The sequence below is a fragment of the Porites lutea genome, chromosome 10 (genome assembly GCF_958299795.1).
Source record: "Porites lutea chromosome 10, jaPorLute2.1, whole genome shotgun sequence".
NCBI classification, from domain to species: Eukaryota; Metazoa; Cnidaria; class Anthozoa; order Scleractinia; family Poritidae; genus Porites; species Porites lutea.
In genome coordinates, this window is record NC_133210.1 from 11157524 (window position 1) to 11177134 (window position 19611).

The 19611-nt window shown below is 40.8% G+C and overlaps 1 protein-coding gene and 1 pseudogene across 1 annotated transcript; both read left to right on the forward strand.

The window, feature by feature from the left end:
• Positions 1 to 10940, forward strand: part of LOC140949786 (uncharacterized) — a 38410-nt pseudogene extending 27470 nt beyond the window's left edge.
• On the forward strand, positions 8101 to 9797 carry LOC140949792 (uncharacterized). Its single transcript, XM_073398925.1, has one exon. It carries the CDS (start codon positions 8358 to 8360, stop codon positions 9414 to 9416), a length of 1059 nt encoding a protein of 352 aa, XP_073255026.1. The 5' UTR covers positions 8101 to 8357; the 3' UTR covers positions 9417 to 9797.
• Positions 10941 to 19611: the final 8671 nt, after the last annotated feature.

Here is a 19611-nt window from a genome sequence, read left to right on the forward strand (position 1 = left end):
AATTTGAGTGTTTTTTTTGGCGTGCTTATTCCAGTTCAATGACAATGTCAAAATGTAGCGGGTGAATTTCTTGCGGACCGCACTCAAGTTTAGATATCATAGAGAAGGAAAAAATTCTTCCTCGCTTGTTTACGTCCTCCATAAACGTGAAATTAGGCATTTTCACATCGTAGTTGTGCAGTGACGGCAACGAAATGTAGAAAAATGTGTGATGCACGTGCGAAGTTGTTGTTTAGCTAATATAAACCTAAGCCCCGTGCAAACGGACGCAACTTAACATTGTTGGCCAACAACTCCCAACATTGTTGGATGTTACATGTTGCGTCCGTTTGCACATCCTGTTGCATGTTGTTGGATGTTGTTGCGTGTTGTTGCGCAAAGTTTGAAACCGGTCAAACATTTCAGCCAGCGACTCCCAACATTTCTTTTCTTCCGTGACCGCCGAAACGTAGCGCAACAATATTGGATTCGTTTGCACAACTCTTCCAACATTGTTGGGGCCACGCACGCTCATTACGCATGCTTTACAAAGACTCATGGGTTGTATCCTCCCCACGATGCACTGCAGGTCCCAACATTGTTGGGAGTTGTTGCATCCGTTTGCACACCACTCCCAACATGCACGCAACAACTCCCAACATTGTTGGCGCAACAATGTTGGGAGTTGTTGCGTCCGTTTGCACGCAGCCCTATGATTTTTTACCTTTCTCGTTGCAGTGGCCGTCGTCATCAGGGACCTTAAGATCCGACGACGGCGACGGCAACGGGAACGCCGCAAAAGCAAGAGGTTTAATTAGCAAAACAACAATTTTGCACGTGCATCACGCTTTTTTGTACATTTCTTTGCCGTCACTGCACGACTACGACGTGAAAATACCTAATTTCACGTTGCACAGAGGAAGTACACAAGCGACGACTAAATTTCCTCTCTTTCTGCACTTGGCTATGGTTCTTAGGAATTCAACTTTAGGATGGTTCGCCTACATTTGAAAAAGTAAGTGACTTGGAGTAATCGCGATGAAGATTGAAAGAACACGAATTCACTTTTTCAGCGACGTTTTCTCTGACTTCGCCGTCCTCGGATCTTAAGGTCCCTATTGCTAAGGCTCCCGACTATGATAATATTTATGAGTACATGTTTTGAACACGTTTCCGACGGTCGTCTCTCTTTCTACGGTAGAAATTAGTCTTAATTTATTCAAGAAGAAGAACGTAACTGCTCATTTTAAAAGAAGGGAAAAAATACTAGGTCACCATTCTCGTTTACGAGAAAATGAAGATTTAACTCTCTGGGGAGCTCCAGTCTTAGGTAAAAGCCGCCTTGTTTTAAGTGCGCGCGTCCTATTATGATCTGTTGGCGAGGGCTAATCAAGCGTGAAGTAATGCGCAATGCAATACGAAGGAATAACCTGAAATCCCTTCTCAGTTATTTTCATTTCTTTTTTCAGACACGTGACTGTAAACGTTGATCGCGGAATAGGCTGGGATTCGGAGTGAAGCAGTTACAAGACAATGGAAAAAAAAAGTTTGACGGGTTTTATTGTTCCAAAAGGGAACAGAAAGGGAGACGGCTTTACCTTCTAGCGATACAAAAGGAGTCTTCCACCCATCTTTTTAACATTACAAGGTAAATGTAAGGGCGAAAAACTGCTTTTCACGCATGTGAACGCCCTAAAAGTTCAAATTTTAGGTTGGTTGGTTGGTTTAAATACCGTAAATCCTCTATACAGCCCCGCCCTCCCTCTTAAATTAGCCTGTCCCAGGCGTTCAGATAGTGGGGAGCGGTGCAAAGTAAAAAGGAGCGCGAAAAAATAAAAGCAAGGGAGGAGGAGAGGTGAGAGTGGCCCTCCCCAGTCCCCCTCTACTTTTCTTCGTTTTTCCTACTTCACCGCTATCCACTATCTGAACCCTTGGAACAGGCTATCTTAGATGAGCACCTTCCCCTCTAATGTTTCATCTGGACTAATCCGGTATGGTTCATTAAACAGATTCAGAGTCTAAACGAATTAAAGTGAATTCGATTTATTATGACATTTTGAAGCTTACTTAAAAACCATTAGTATTCATTCAAAATATTTCCCCAATTCTGATTGGCTAAAAGCACACGCGTAATTCACCATAACCAGTTACTGATGACCAAATTTGGAAGAATTTTGTGTTTAACGAGGAAATGACGTCAAAAATGCAGTCCGCTACGGGTTAAGGTACCGTTACCGAGAAGACCTGGGGACGAGGTTGAGTTGTTTTGGTTTTGAAAACAAAAATGGCGGACATTTCACTCGTTTCAAGAGTAAGAATTACAGCTGGAACTGGGCGAAATAATAGCTAAAAACATAGCAAAAACCGTAAGAAGACAGCGCGGGGGGCGACATCTGCTATTTAGAGAATATTTGCGGAGCTGGACACCATCGAAGATGAACTTAACATCGATGTAAGTAAGCATGTTTTAGCCATGTTTTTAAACTAGGAATTATTTTGAATGAAGAATAAACAATTAATGAACTCGGCTTTCGTAGGATATGAAGATTTAAGCATATCTTGAAGCTTAATTCTACATATCCTACTCAGCCTTATTCATTCATAGCTAAGTAAATGCTAAACGTTTCCTGTTCAGCACTGCTATAGAATGTTTCGAAGCGCCTTTCCTATTCTGGTTATAAACCCCTCCTTTTATTAGCTCTCTTAAAACCCCTTAAGAAAATGTATAAACTCAGGGCTTATAAGCGACATATTACGGTTGTGGAATTTCTACCCAAAGATAATTTCCGCTTTTACTTCGTTTTGTTTTTGTGCAGACCAAACACAGGACGGTCTCCTTTTGAAGAAGAAAAATCTGATCTTCTGCACAAGTACAACAGGATTTCACTGGAGGATGCTGGTAAGGGAGACGGGCCTAGTTAGGCTACCTTTTGTATTTACCACCAGGAAGCCGTGTGAAATCAGAAGTGCTGTCCTCGTGTTTTACTGTGATTTGTTTGAAATCTAGTGCACTGCACGGGTGTCAGCCCGTCCTAACTTGTAAAAGATAGGCGAATATTCCTGGAGCTAAATTCTCAAAAACTGTAGTTATCTTCAAAAAGAGAAATAAAAATTCGTCGTCGTCTCGTCCTCCATAAAACGTCGCTTTAGGGCGTTTCACGTCCTAGTCGTGTAGTGGACGTTAAGGAAATGTACTAAAAAGCGTAGTGTACGTGTAGAGCCGTATTGTTTTGTTCATAAAATGAATTTTTGGATGTTCTCGCTGCCGTCGTTGTTGTGGTTGCAGAGCTTTTGAAATGAAAGCCAGTAAAATAAAATAATTGTTGTAACTTCATGTTTTGCTAATCGTTTAACAGGTTACACGTAAAGTAAAGCTCGTAAAATGTCAAGTACTTTGATTGGTCAGGAACTAAATACTGTTGTGTGCTTTTGATTCAGTAGAAGCTGGATGGAAAGCACAGTACGAAAGAACCAGAGATCAATGTATTCACGGATTAGGCTGCAAGACTGGACCTTCTTGTAAAAGTAAGTGAAAACTTTCTTACATTGGTTATTTCTTAGAAGTCTCCTTAAGAGACCACGAGAAGTGACTCGACAAAATGATTTAATCCTTCTTTAAAAGAATAACTCCGACAATTTGTTAATGAATGAACGAATAAACTTTATGAACGTGTCAATACAATATCTAGCGGAGGGGAAACCCTCATCTAATAGGGGACACCTAAAGCGCGATACAGTGATGACATTCAGTTGCAATAAAACGATTTTTTTAAATTTACAGTGAGCACGATACAATGAAAAGTTTTCAACTTGTTAGTGGCTAGCTTTGAAAAATACGTAACGTTGATGGGTAATGCAGTCCATGATTAAGATATGGTCATGCTATCTTTCTTTATCCAATCCCATCCTATCCCATCCTATCCTATCCCATCCCTAACCCATTCCATTCCGTCCTATCCTATCCTGACTCGTTCATTAGAAAGAAAAGACGGCATAATAGCATTCCAATATCAATACCTTAAATGGTTACTTGGTATTGGCCATTTTGAGGTTGCGCGTCATAAATGGTTACTTGGTATTGGCCATTTTGAGGTTGCGCGTCAGGTTCAGGTTATTGGTATGTCGAGAGCACTTTGATCCCTTTTGGGACGCTATGGCTTCATTCATTGGCTGTTACGAGGTTGCGCAAGAAACTGGGTTAAAATTTCTCTCCCAAAACAGTCCCATAGTGCAATTGGACGCAGCACCAACCCAGTTTCACGTGCAACCTCAAGCTGGCCACTCTGTGGTCAAGAGTGATATTTCGCACATATTTACATGAGGCCAACGGCAACCATGAGAAAAATGGCTAACCATTGGATCGATCACCGTTTCTGGAAAAACTCCCAACCTTCCCACCCCTAACCCATGTTTCTTTCTTAAAGCCACCCGTTAGGGAAAAGTAAGAGTTAAGGTGGGTTGGGAGGGACCGAGAAACGGTGAATAATTCAACGAGATCCCGTTTTTGTTTGTTTTTCAGCTGGCTGTCGCATTACTCAGATCCACTTATTATGTGGTGGGATTATTCCTCTATTGTCTGCGTTGGAGATGGCCATGGCTAAAAATGCTGGTAAAATTGGTCTCAGGTAAGTAACTCTTAACCCCTTCGCTTCCAAAGGAACTGATTATCAAAAGCATGAATCGCTCTAAGAGTCAAAGTACTGCTAACAAGGTTATATTTGAATAGTCATACAATGTATTCACAGTATGTTTTAGCAGTTGATATTTTATCCGTCTGGCGACTTCGGTTCCCGCTCGAGGCGTGGGTTTTGGTCGTGTCATTGAGTTTGCTTCATGTTTTATTTTAGATTTAGCTCGGGAAAAAGCGGTCGCCGAAGCCTGTTCACAGACCATCTAATTTCTATTTAGAGATTATTGAGCGCGCGTATGGAAATGTCGAGCTGTCGAAAAAAAAAAAAAAGAAAAGTGTTTGTGGTCAGGCTACGGACGCCGAGCAGTTTTTCTTGTTCCTTTTTGTTGCAGCAAGGAAAGTCGATCTCTGAGAGTAGTCCGCGTTGAGCTAGACGACGGTCAGCGGCTGGTAGGTCTGCGTTACCAACAGCAACTCATACCGGAAGCTACATTGTTCCTGAAGGAGCAAAAGTTGCTCGACGCCGTTATAGTAAGTAAATATTGATTTGTATAAGGAAAAGTGTAAAAAATTCTCATCACACACAAAAATGTTTCCTTTTGGCCAAGCACTCATGCTCAAGAACAGTTGCCGACCGGTCCTGAATTCTAGCAGCTTTGAACGATTTGATAACCACACTCAGCAAGAGAGAATGATCTAGCTCATTCTCTCTTGTACTCAGTCATCATCAAGAACTCGTCTTAACCCTAAGTCCCAGGAGTGAGCAACATTAATTTTCTCCCAACAATATAAACTGCCCACCTACCCCTCCCCCTAAGCCAGCATTAACACATACTTCTCACTTTTGGCAAAATGTTGGCTTAGGGGAGGGGTAGGTGGGCAGTTTCCTAGTAGAGTATAATGATCCACAATATCAATACGTAACCAAGAGAAAGGTTATAACAATTAATAAAATGTCACCATAAGTTGATCTTTTGTCAAATTCTCTGTTCTAATTTTGTAAAGACAAACGTGAAGAAAAAGTCTGGAGATTTTATTTGTTTGTGGATATTGGGTCTTCGTACTACACAACAGAGAATAAGTTTTATTTTAACATCGCAACATGATCTTGTTACTTATGTGATATTTATTTCAAACTCTTAATAACCTGCGAGTTCAGCTTCCTCTCATTACCCCCGTTTCTTGGGTCGTTAGCGAAAGTCTGGTTAAAATTGTTGTCATGCTTTGCTACTGCTTCCTGGCTTCATCTTTGAACCTTGTTAGGTATTGTTTTGACTTAAACGATTATCTGTTTTTTGTTTTTCCCCTTTATTTTTTAGGACAAACAAAATGGTGTTTTGAGTTCAACAGAACCTTCTAGACAGCCATCAAAAGCCAACCGAGCGTATGAGGAAGCGGAAACGCCCATCAGCCAAAGGACGTTAACTAAGGCTACTACTCCTCGTGTAACTATAAAGAATTTCTGTAAACCCAAGACTGTTCAACGATCGCCTGAGAGTAATAAAAGTGCATCGGAACGTCAGGATGTTAAGGAAAAGAGCGGGGAAAATGACTGCAATAAGATCGAAAATCAAGAAATCGAGAACAACGTCAAAAACAGCACGGATGACAAAGAAGCAACGACCAAAGTAAGTAAGAAGGAAGTCAAATCAATTTACTTTAGATCAAAGGGAAGAGAAAAGGAAGAGCTCCCGGAAAATAAAGGACCTTTCAAAGGTGCTGCTAAGTGTAATGGTCTTGTGTGCCACCCTTCGGAACCCCTTTCGAAAGAGAACCTTCAAGGAAAGAACTCTTTGAAACGAACTAGTTCTGAAGCGTCGTCAAGGGCGATTAAGCGACAGAAGCAATCGAGCATTTTGTCTTCGTTTGGGAAAAGGACTGATAAAGATTCTAAGGACCAAATGGAGAAGGAAATTCTCTGCCCTGTTTGTGGGGAGAAATTTGCGAGCGGATTGAAAACTTCCGATATCAACAAACACATCGACAATTGCCTCAGTAAATGATAAAAATTATGAAATTTATATATTTTTAGCAAAAATGAATACTAGTTATTGTTGAATCAGAATATGACATAATTAGCAATAGTATTGTTACATGTAACTGATATAAGTTTAGTTATGAAACTATAACACGTTCATGGTTCTGTTATCGAAATGTTTTCAAAGAAACAAGCTTATGCTACATCCCTCTGATTCTGAACTAAAACCTGTGTCAATCCGTGGATTTACGCTCCCATGTACAGTCGAACTCTGCTTTGCGGACGCTCGCTTAATACAGACACCATCATTATTACAGACGGTTTTCTTTGTCCCTGGGGAAAGAAAGCCCTCACATTTCCTCTAAAATTTGTCTAGAATTTTCTATTACTTGAGGACGGCTAAAAATTTGTAGATGACCGTTCCATCCTGGTACAATTTTCGAGGCTTATCTTATAAATTCTCCACGATTTTCTGAAATTTTATTTTTCACATTTTACTTTCCAAGTTAGGCTGTTTTTCGTAGAAAAAAGGAACCTAAACTTTTCGGTTTCAAAAATGTGGTGGCGAGAGGAATCAGAAAATTTCTCACTTTCGTAATGAGTCAAATTTCATCTAAAATTTCGGAAAAATAATACTCAAGCCTTTGTAATTTCGAAAAGACTCAAGTTCCTCAAGGATGACCAAACAGATACAAATTTTACGTGCCGTTTAGAATGCATTTCTAGATATCTAAAAAGTACTCTGGATAGCCTAAAAAGTGTTGTCAATGTATTTAGGAGGAAACCATCGTTGGGTACCCCGGTTAATAACTTATTTCTTTCTGTAAACGGCAAAACTAGCAAACAAAATGAAAAAACCTGTACTAACTAGAATTTTGTCAGCCTCAAATCGGCAGAAAAGTAAGAATTTTTACTTATTTATTTCCCAGGAAAAAATACATAATGATATACATACAGACATGCAATATATTATAAAAATGTTATTTAAAGATGAAAGAGACGTAAATTGTAAGTAAAAGAATTAAAAGTATTTTTCGGACGAGAAAGCTCAAACATAAGCCTTGGGACTTATTATATGAAGAATATTCAGTCCGTGGGTCGGAAAATAACATTCTAAAAAAGAGTGTTTTCGTCGATAACACAAGCGTCAATTTTGTTGTCTACAAACCACAACTCTTTTTTCCTAGTCTGTGTGACAGTCTTTGATAAGTAACGCTAATATCATCGCCCCTTTCTCGACAAATAAAAATAAAAAAACTTTTAGAGTTTACAAATGCAACTTCCCGTACATTGCGTTTTATTAAGTTGCAGCTTACTATTTGTAAGTAACTTGTAAGAAAATAGTAATCGAAATGTTTGGATCACAGAACTCTTTGACAGTTTTGTTAAAAATCCCAAACTGTCAGTAACCTAGGATCGTGGCTTTTTAAAGAGTTCATGGTCTCAGAAGTTAATACACACTTCGAGTCCTTAGTAACTGTCAAGCGTGATCATTCGAACAATGGGTATTGAAAAACCCAATTATTTTTTTAAATGAGTTTTTGTTTTCCATTTTGAGCTAATGCGCTCATACGATTAAAAACGATAAAGTCAGGGACGAAGAATTATACCCATATTTTTCTATTCTTGACTTTTATCGTCAAAAATTGAAACTCTTCCTCGTTCCGTGGTTTCTATTGTTGCTGGCGTGATATGCGAGATCAGACAATAAATCTGAGACACACGAACCATCAGACGAACTTGAATAAATTAGTCTGGCCTAAATAGAAGATGGCGCTCACGCTTAGTTCGCTGGTAACCAATGTGAAATCGACCTTCCAAAACCACTCAGGTTCCATAAGAAACACAACTGTCGCCTTGGTGGTGTTTGGCCTGAATGCCGTCGTACAGAGTGAAGATTTCTTCCAGTGTCCTCCAGACAACTTTGTTTTCTACGCCAGCTGTTTCTTCATCATTCCTGCTTTGTTTTTGTTTATCGCGACGATTTTTCTTCACAGCGGATTTTGGGACCATGTTCGTGGATGCTGTTATTACGAAGGTCCGTACAAGCGAAGAGCAAAACGGTACTGCTGTTGTTTGTTTCCAAGATGGCCTTGCAGCAAAGCTCTTGTGGAAATCGTATTCCAGAGTTCTCTGTCTGGGTTCATGTGGATTTTCTGGGCGCTCTTGCAGCGTGACTATTACATCTGCGCCGCTCTCGGAGGAACGAAAGCAGCTAAATTAATCAGTGCCTCAGCCGCGCAAAAGTTACAAATCGAAGCAGATTACGCGAACGCGGGAAAAAATTCACAGACGGCAGCGTTGTTCTTGCTAGCTAGAGCGTTACTTACAGCTTTCGTTGTTGTTTCAGTTCAGCGATGCTGTTATCAGCGTGAGTTCGGCACTTTACCGAGTCCGTACCAGTATAAGAAGCTCGAGTCAGAAGCTGCTGTGGAGGCCTTTAAACTGAGCATGGAGAAACTCGCGAAAGGAAAAGGCAAGAGGCGTGCAGATATGTACTTTGCGACCATAAACAAGACAAACCCGTCTGACATCCTTAAGAGTGCCTATGAAAATCTCGTCGCTGTGAACAAATTTGACGAAGCGTTTCCATCTTTGGAAGATTATCAGGAGCTCCAAGAACAGGCAGTTATGGGCATCTCCAGGGATGATAGAGTCTCCAAGACAGAATTGCTGCGCAGAGCCAACATGCCATGCATTAAGGCACTCATCATGAAACCAAAGCTGCGGGGGTTGGACATGTGGTTCGAACGGACGACGCGCGCCTTCCGAAGATGGTCTTCTTGTCTGACCTGGCTAACGGTGCGCGAAGCATTAGACACCCACTGAAGAGGTTCAAACATGGCCTGAAACAAAAAACTGAATTGAATCCCATTCTTGGATGAGAAAGCCCTCACCGCAAACCCCAGCGCCCGGAGAATGGCCGTCCACAAGGGCGTTCAAGGCTTTTTAAAAAGCGGCTGTACAACCTCGACCAGGCCTTTCGGAAGGCTGGGTTCTAGTTGCGCGAAGGCTGCGTCTTAGCGATTGAATCGATCTAAACGGTTTCTTCGAGTTGTTTAGGGTAGGCCATTATAACTGATTTTTTTTGTAAATTTACTAAGGATGGGGAGTGGAAAGTAACGGACAAAGAACTACTCAGCAGCCAAGCGTCAACAGGAAAAGGTCAAGCGAAGCCTTTCCCCGCCATACCGCCTGTAATCGGAAAAACAGACGAGGATCTCAGCAGTGACGAAAAATACGAGGAGGAGAGCTTTCGATCCAAACAACTCTTTTAATTTCCTTGGCAAATAGCTAAAGGAATGGTAATTACTATATGATTATTTTCTGAGCGACGTTGCTTCGATTCAGTTTCTGTTTTCATCATTCAAAGAACGGTTTTAGACTATTTCACAAGCAAGAAATAAAGGACATATGGGTTAATTTTCTAGATGAAGAATGATTTGATTTTTTTTCATTAGAATGTCAAATTAGTTTTAGTGGAGAAATTGTCTTAGTCAATCGAACCAAATATGGCATGTTTCGTATAATCTTGAATCAGTCGTTGACATCAGTTCAGTTCAGTATTTTTCTTTTAGTTTTTTGCCCCTAATTTTCTCGCCTTCACCCATGCCTTTTTAGGCAGTAATAGCCCTGTAACTGAAGTATTATGGTACTTATTTTCATTTTTTCTCCTTCCCTCTTAAAATTAGATTCATCTCACAATCTTGTTTAGAGAGACCTTGCTGCCCGTAATTATCTTGTTGGCCATGACAACCCAATCAAAGTGTCAGACTTTGGGTTGATGAGACAAATCTATGAAGATGTGAGCAGCTCAGCGAAGTCCAAAAAACTTCCTGTGAAATGGATGGCCCCAGAATCACTCTATCAAGGCCTTTACACTACCAAAAGTGATGTGTACGTATAAAAGATTCCCACTCTTTTAAACACATTTCGATACATTGCTTCTCAGAAAACCTCAGCTACCCTAAAAATCGTGATCAGTGAGTTTAATTCAAACCGATCTAGAATTCCAGTGGTGAATATAGTGGGTAATTTCGTACTTGTCAGCGCAATTTTGACTCAGGACTATATATAGTTTTCATAGTCAATAGCGAGAGCGGCGTCTGTTGAATTCTGAAATCAGAGTGTATGTAAAGATCACTTAGAAGCTTTCCTTTGCCGGGAAAAGTTTACGAATATGCGACCGACCCGTCACGTAAATTGGTATTGATTTCCCTACTCTATTAACCTTGCTAGGCCATTTGCTAAGGGCTTTGAGCATCTGAGGCCTGGTGTCATAGGGTTCAGTCAAGCGGGAAGGCACGGAAAGGTGGAGACACGTCCTTTTTCCCTTAAGTTCATCAAGTAAAAAGAAGAAGAGGAAAATTTATAGTGTTTATGCAGTGGGAATGTTCATGACCTTTGTGCTTTTCTCTATAGTTGATCTTTTGGTGTTGTTCTTTGGGAGATGGCTACATTGGGTGAGTAGACCGTCACACACTGATCATGTTACCTTCCAAGGGGAGTGAGATCCCAAGAACTGTCCTCCCTAGTGCCACGGGGGATATGACTTGAATAGTGCGACTAGCCTGATATTAAAGGACGACACTGGGACTTTTAAAATAGTGAGTCCTTATTAAATAAGGTTATTGCCATCAGGAAACAGGCTGATACCTGATCAGTTGTATTTGTGGCAAGCCATGTCCGTAGTTTTTTTTTTTTGGTTTGAACTAGGCTTTATGTCTGAGATTATAAATAAGTGATAATCGGCATCAAATATGTACGCATTATAGAGAGCATTATTACTAAGCACCATGCTTTCTTTCTTTCTTTCTTTCTTTCTTTCTTGCTTTCTTCCTTACATTTAAATGCAACTCTGACCCCTATTCAATCACTATTCTTTTGCAAAACTGCATTATTGAGTGCGAGGGAATGAAGACTCGTGGACGTTGACATTTCCAGTAGAAATCTATCCAATGGAATGAGCCGTATTTTCAAATAATAACATGTATATTTTTTCTTTTTCATAACGTGATCAGGACGCGTACCATACCCCACGCTGACCAACTCAGAGTTGTATCGACTGCTTGGCACTGGTTATCGCATGGAAAGGCCTGACATGTGCTCCGATGATGTGTACGTTTCTTGATCAGAATCGTCTTAAAGTTTACAAATAGATTCGATTTTTCCGTGCGTCTTCATAGTTATAAATTATAGCAATGAACGTTGCAGAAGACAAGTCGGTTGGCAATTTTGACGTTTTCTTCGATCAAATTGGTTACTGAACGGACGGACGGCAAAATCTTAGCTTAAATATTTGTTTCATACAGTAGTATGATAGTGTTAAGACTTTAACAGAGATCGACAGCAAGGATTTTTTCTCCATGTTTGATATTTCCTTATGGTAATTGATTAAAACTAGGTATTCTTTCTCTTACCTGGTAACAGCTTTATTAGCAAAATTTGGTGATGTTGGCTAATTCTTTCAACTTGGAAAACTTTAAACAACATTTCCAGTAGACCATTCCAAAACCATCCACCACGCGAGGGTCTCGTCGCTGTCGTGTTTTCTCTCGCGTGCCGCTCGCGCGTGTACTTATTACGAGATCGCCCCAAGTGGAGAGCTTGCTCGCAGGCTAGGCAAGAAACCGACAAGCCTAATGATCCGGCGTGAGTGGTTCCCAGCTGGTCTAAAGGAAAAACTATTCTACTAAATTGGGGTATCTTACGTCAAATAGAAACGGTTTCTATGTATGTAATAATGGAATGGAACTCTTACTAACTTAAATTGTTGTTGTTGTTTTTTATTCATAACAAATATGACCTGATGACTGACTGTTGGAAGGAGGAACCACGCTCTCGTCCCAGTTTCTTTCAGATGATCGAAAAACTGGAGGTGATGATGCAGAGTGATGCACCATACTTGGATCTAAACAAACATAATGAAGATCATCCGTTTTACAACGTGCCCCCTGAAGCTAGTGGTGATTAATATGAAGAAGGAGCTTCCCCAATAATCAGACAATTTCAGACCAAACGATTATAAACAGTTAACTAGTAATGATTATCGAGAAAGCAATCTTAAAAAGTTTGAAGGAAGAAAAAGTAGAAGCATAACAAAACCGTAGTAGCAGTCAGTAGTATTAGTCAGCGGGATCGTAAGCGCGCACAAAGTTTTGGCAGAAGAGCTGCAAAGCCGCTCGGCTTGGGAAAGGGAAGGAAAGGTTTTGAAATTCCCTTGCAGCTTCACAGCCAAAACTCTCACACGGGCGAAAAAAACAAAACAAAAACAGGCCAGCTGATCTGACAGGCAGACCAAGCGTACTATGGTTGTTGCAAGTTGTACAACAGGGAACTTAAGAACCACGACGAAGTTCACGACGACGACGTCTGTTGACTGGGAAACGACTGGAACGAGAACATCAGTTTCGGCGGCAAAAAGAAAAATTAAGATGCTGTCAGTCGGTAAGTCTACGACGACGACACTGAATGTAAACACAAATATAAAACTGTGATGTTCGTTCGCAACAAAGTTTTTTGGAATGGCGTCTTTTAAAACAATGCAAGATATTATTTTTTAAAACCGTACGTCTTATCTCACTGACGATGAAGAATTTTTTGTGTTGTCTGACCTTTTCGAGCGGAAAAACGCCTACCTTCCGCACAAAGATCATTCAACTTTCAACCTGAATGAGATGACTGAGTACGAGTGTCTGTCAGAGTTTAGATTTGGAAAAAGAGACATTCTGATACTTGTGATAGTAATTGTGATAGCTGTTTTCCATATAAAGTTTATTTCCTCTATATTATAATTTGCCTTACCTAAATACGTACAAGTAAATTTCTCACTTACAAGTTCGCTCGCTCGGCTTTCACAGCTGTTGTCATTCTTCGAAGTAAAAACAATTCATTATAGTACACTTTTAGTCGAAATTTCAATCAACATCGCTTGTTAGGAGAAAAAAGGAACGATACCTGGATTACCCTGCGAGCAGTGGTTTCTCCAGGCCGGACGCTACGGAAGAGAAACCACTGCGAGCAACCTTTTGATTTTCCATCGAGCATGCGCGTGCACGTGATGCCTACGTCAAACGTCAAATGACGTCACTTCCTCTTGATTCGCGGGAAAATTATGACGTGTGCGCGACCGGCCCAGGTTCGGGTGGAGTTGACCGAAAATCATGAGTTGTACAACACCGCCCGGCTCCCCAAAGCGGCTGCTCAACCCCAGTATTTCCCCTAAAACACCGGTAACAAAAGGATCTTCACCTAGTTGCTCGAAGAATTGTCTAGTTTGCGGAATTATTCTAAGGATTGAGAGCTTTTACGCCTTGTCGCGTCCTGTACTGAGGCCCTGCCAGGGGCGGTCTCCCATGTCGCTCGTCTGCATTTTAAAACTTCTCGTGTCGGTGTTTATTAATGCTTCACGTCGCTGTTGGAAATTGAACGAAAATTCTTTGTCTTTGTCGGAATTTTAGAAAAGGGGGATAGCGATGCGTTGTAAAGACACCATTACAGTTGTGCAATTTCTCAGTTAACCTTTCGCGTATAGAACACCTATACATCGCCATTCACAATTAAGGGTGTGTTCCCTTCGGTGAATCCAAAAACGGATTTTCGATCTCAAAACGGATTTCGCGTTCCTTTCGGCAAATCCAAATTCGGATTTTTGATCTGGTGAATCCTTTTTGAAAAAGGATTCACATTGGATTTGAAATCCAAAGAATCCGAATCCAGATTAACGGATTAGTGATCTACGCTGTTTCTTTCACAGTGGAAATTAGTCAGATGATCCAGCTGTATTTCCACTTGAAGTATTCCCGCAGAGTTTTCTAACTGCTGCCATTTGCCGTAAAACATCTGAAAACACTAGAAGATTGTTTATAGCGGAGCTCCACCCGTGCGCGAAGCGCGCGCGTGGGCGGAGCCCCATAGCTAAGGAAATGTGGTAATCTACCCATCCCAGAAAATTTGGTAATCACGTGACCGTACACCGAGCGAGCGAGCGTGCGAGCGACCGTCCGTCCGCACCACAGACATACCAATGTAAAATAACTCAATCAACAGCTCAGGTATGGGAACCCAAATGCAACTCAAGGTTTTATTTGGAAGGAAATCACATGGCCGCCCGGACTTTTAGAAAGAAAAAAGTCGTGTCTTTTTCGGCGTTATTTTATATGTGTACACTAACGTGGATAACAGAGAAAGAGCTAGAGCGAGTTATTGAAAATTCGTTGGAAGAAAAACATGGAAATTTAAAGCGGCGGTGAGAAAATGAGAAATGCTAGCGGCCAGCAAGGTGAAAATGAGCGGTAGGGAAAAATAAAAGCGAACATGAACACTGGAAACAAAATATTGGGTAAGCACATACGACAATTTCTCCATAAAAATAGTGTGTAACTAGGAAGTTTGACGCTTTAGTCGTACAAAACAGCATTGTAGTCGTGCAAAACAACAGCAAGGGAAAGACAAAAACGCGTGCTGCACGTGCAAATTTGCTTTTCGCTAATTAGAAGAAAAAGTGTGCTGCACGTGCAATTTGTTTTTTTGCTAATTAGATCTATTAGTCTTGAAGCCATTTTCATTGTCGTCCCCCGTTTAGCGTTACACGATTTAATTTTTTTTGTTTACACGTATTATTAACCAGAGCTTCGCTTTTAGCCCTGGCTAAATCTATATATTAGTGCTACGGTAAAATATCCATGTGCTGACCATTTGTCGCTAAAGATTGCTTAAAAACACAAATAAGTAAAGGGATAAATAACTGCTATCTTTCTACAAACTCGCTTGTGGACGCGATAGGCACTCGATCATGTTGCGTAAAAAACCGAGCTACGAAACTGGATCAAACTGAGCCGACAACCTTTAGTAAATTTTCAACCTTAACGCGCTCCTTTCTTGATCTGTTTATGTTCCGTCGTCGTTATTCGAACTGCCGACCACAAAATTCTTTGCGGTATAATCGCATAATTTGTCAAACAGTAGAAAACATGTCATTTCTTGAGAGGCTCAGGCTGTCATACATATTGCACGCGTTTGCGAAAGGTTACCAAGGTCACAAATCCAATTTCGGATTTCACGCTCCTTTCGATCGCGAAATCCGGCAAATCTCGGATCAGAAATCTGTTTTTGGATTCGCTTAAAGGAACACTGTCAACACACCCTAAGTGATCCACGTTCAACATTTTAAGACTAACTGACCTGATAAATCGTACGTGAAGGCCGGTTAACGGTGCTCTACTCTGTGAGAGTGGTTGGAAGGTCAGTGGTTAAGTTACCTGGTCCCTGGTCTCTCCACCGTCGTCACCGTCCGACAGAGGTTGACAAGGATGTGAGAAGTTCAGGAACAAGCAAAGTATTCACCATTTTCACACAGACCATAATGCACCTTGTTTACCCCCCAAAACTTTGCATAACCATTGTTTTCGATTTCTCTTGGGACGACTGAAATGCCCTGGAGAATTTGGAAACAATGGTTATGCAAAATTCTAAGGGGAAACAAGGTGCATTATGGTCTATGTGAACGCAGTGATTACAAGAGATGTAAAGCGTGCGTAAAATTAAGCTATTTGGCGGACAACCTAGTTCCAAGGTCTCCCAGGAGTTGTGCAGGGTTGCGTAATGAAGACGGGCCAACGAGACGCGCTCAGGAGGGTCTACTGAAACTCCCTGACGAGAGACGATCTCTGAAGCGCAAGGAAAATTGACGAAAATTACTTCTTCTTGGCACTCAGACTGGTGATAAATTAGCCAAACCACCGTTCCTTGTCGCATATTCTCGGCTTTGCCGTCACTGTCGCAATTTGGCTGAAGGAGGTTGTCGCTTGTCGCGATTTCATTTTAGGCTCTGTCGCTACTTTTTGGGTCATGTCGCTTGTCGGAATTTACCCTGGCAGGGCCTCTGTACTGTTGAGCGCCTTGAACGCAATACTCCAGACAACAGTACAATTTCCATTGGTAAAAGACGATCAAAGGGGAGTTTGTAAAAGCTGTTTCAGGCGATTGGAGCTCATCAAGAATAGAAAAAAGCGTATTGGAAGCACTAGAGAAAGAATTTCAAGCGAGGTACAACAGCACAATATTAAAGAATCGTGAAACCACGGCCAACATCAAGCGACTTGCAAAAGACAGCCCGCAAGATCGCGGTACAAAAAGGATTTGTGTCATCTCAAATTTCGATGCAAATGAACCGGGAAAAAAATGTACAAGAACCGTTTTATTCGCCAGGAACTGTTGCAAAACGCAACATTCGACATTGGCTGCTTTCCTCTTGAATACGAGGAAGGGAAAGAAAACTCATTTCCTGGGTACACTGGTTCAGCGCCGAGTGAAAACACTTGTGAAAACAAACCAGACATAAGCAAGGACGAAATCAAGGTGAAGTGATTTATATAAAAACGTTGTGCATAATTTTCTTATATTTTATTTAATAATTATGAGACAGCTTATCGTAGCGCCTTTGTTACTTTTTAGGTCAGTATCCAGTATGCCTCAGGACCAAAGCAAACGATTTTGAGTGGTGCATTTGCGGAGGCTGTAAAATATATTGCACTCGACTGGCCAAAAGCTGCATGCAAAGTGTTGTGGAATTCAAAAGCAAGGACCGACATAAAGGACATTTTCATGTCGAATATGGACCTGGAAATGCAGAAATTTTGCCTTGAATGATACATTGCGTACATACCACTGAGAGAATTACCATCCAGTTCTTGTTTGAAAAATATAAAAAATATAATAATATCGTCCGCAACTTGACAGTGATCGTTCTTGAAAATGAAGATTTGTTTTCTTTTAATTCCGTGAGAACCCACATTAATTCATCTTCAACTTCCCCTGGACAATTTTTTACAACAAATTTGCAATTTGGCTTGTCTGGCGAAATTTTGATCAGTTTTGTGCCCCTCATGTGTAATGCCTTCATAATCTGGATTCTGGTCTCCTTCCCAGCGGTTGCAGTTTATAGGCAAAGAAGAGGGCAATGCACAAAACTGCGCAACTGCCCTATTTTACCATTTGCTGCCCTGAAAGTTGGTTCATTGTTATAAGTCCTTGTACAATAATGAGTACTGCTTATTAGCCAGCATGGCCATAATACTATATTTCTTGTTGTAATACATAGTACTATGTATCTGACCTTTCTTTCGCCACTTTCGTATTGCCCAAAACACATGTTTACCCCCCAAATTTTTCGTTAACATGTCACTTTGTCTGGGAATGACTTAAGCCCCATTCACACCAAGGCTTCAACTTTTAAAAAGTTGTTTACTTAAATACAACTTTTACAACTTGCCTATTGTAGTTTTATGGATTCCAAATCTAGTCCAAGTACATTATTAGTCCGGTAGCTGTTTCTCATTATTCAATTCTTAGTAGTTTAATTAAACATGTTGAATTGGTGTGAATGGGGTACTTAATACCCAAGAGAAACTTGAAACAATGATTATGAAAAATTTTAACAGCAAATTCAGTCAACTCTTGTTATAGCGGACACTGTAGGGACCTCGAGTTAGTGTCCTCATTATCAAGAGTCCGTTATAGCGCGAGTTTATTTCAGCCAAATGTCTGTTATTTATTTTTTCCTGGGATTTAGCTGCTGTCCGTATTGTCGGGGTGTCCGTTATAGTGAGGTGTCTGCAAGGTGAGAGTTGACTGTACAGTCAAACCTCTATTCAAGGGAGACCCTTGGGACCAAGGTAAGTGTCCTCTGAATAGAGGTCTCCCTTCAATGAAGGTAACATGTACAAGTAATACGTGAAAATATAAACTGTATTTTGAAGAGAGCAACGTGTAAATACGGTGAATTGGCTAAGAGAATACAGTTTATTCTCGGAAATACAATGTAGCACTCTCTACAGACAGATTATTCTATAATTGGGTAGAAGAAGGAGAGGGCAAATAAATCAGTGGCGGATCCAGGGGAGGGGCCCTGGGGGCCTGCCCCCCATCCCTTATTTTTAGACCAAACCGAGGCCCGAAAAATTTTTTTGGACACCGGGTCCCCCCTTTATCTCAAGGTCTGGATCCGGCACTGTAAATCACTCATAAGGCCACACTTAAGTATGCCAGCTGTGTACGGTACCCTTATCTCGCTAAGAATATCTTAAAACTGGAAAAGGTACAATGCAGATTAGCAAGATGGGTTAAGTCTTCTTTCTCAAGGTCCCAGGGGCTGTTACAAATTTACTTAACGAGTTGGGGTGGGTGCCCCTTCACAGGCACAGACTAAAATTAATACAAGGTTGATTGCTTTTCGGAAGGCAAAAGAGAACTTCATTAGCCTTCCTGTGCCAGCCCATGTAATTTACAAACAGAGTCAAAAGGCAGTTCCATTCTATCAAGTTTATTCAGCCATCAGTGTCTAGCAATGTTTACAAGTTCAGTTTTGTTTTTAGATTTTTGAAGGACTGGAATAACTTAAGCCAGGGCTGTCACTAGGGACCTGAGGAATTTCTCACAACTACTTGTTATTACCCCCAGCTATTCTCTTGGGAAACAAAAGGAAAATGAGATTAAAAGAACTTTCTGGCTGTTCAGTACACCACCTAGTAACTGCAAAAACCCGGCACTTTGAAATCTTGGTGACAGTCCTGTTAAGCATTGATATTATGGAGGTTAACACAATGATTTCAACCTACAACACAGAATGCATCCACAATGTAGTTGTATAAATTGATAGCAAGTTCTCAAATCTCATTGAGAGAACTTGTTATGACTTACTAGTTGATCCTTTCCTAACATGAGTAATTCTTGTTTACTTAATTATTATTTAATATGTTGTGACTATAGAGTGCTGACCAATTCATGTGTATGGGCAACCTTTCTGAATTTAAACTACAGATGTATATGTGACTAATCCAGTAAGGTTAGAGGAAAATGCTCTGACTTGTACAATTTCCGATAATTTGCAATAAATGAGGAAATTTCACAACTGATGAATAGAGTATTATATTTGCAAATTGATTTCATTGTAGACCGCGAGCGGTCGTCCTTCTTTCCTCAGAGCCAGGCGCGGCGGGCGAAAAGGTAAAAATATGCAAATAAA

Bases quoted from the DNA above. Each gene is read 5' to 3' on its own strand.
- LOC140949792 (XM_073398925.1), top strand. From the start codon at position 8,358: ATGGCGCTCACGCTTAGTTCGCTGGTAACCAATGTGAAATCGACCTTC.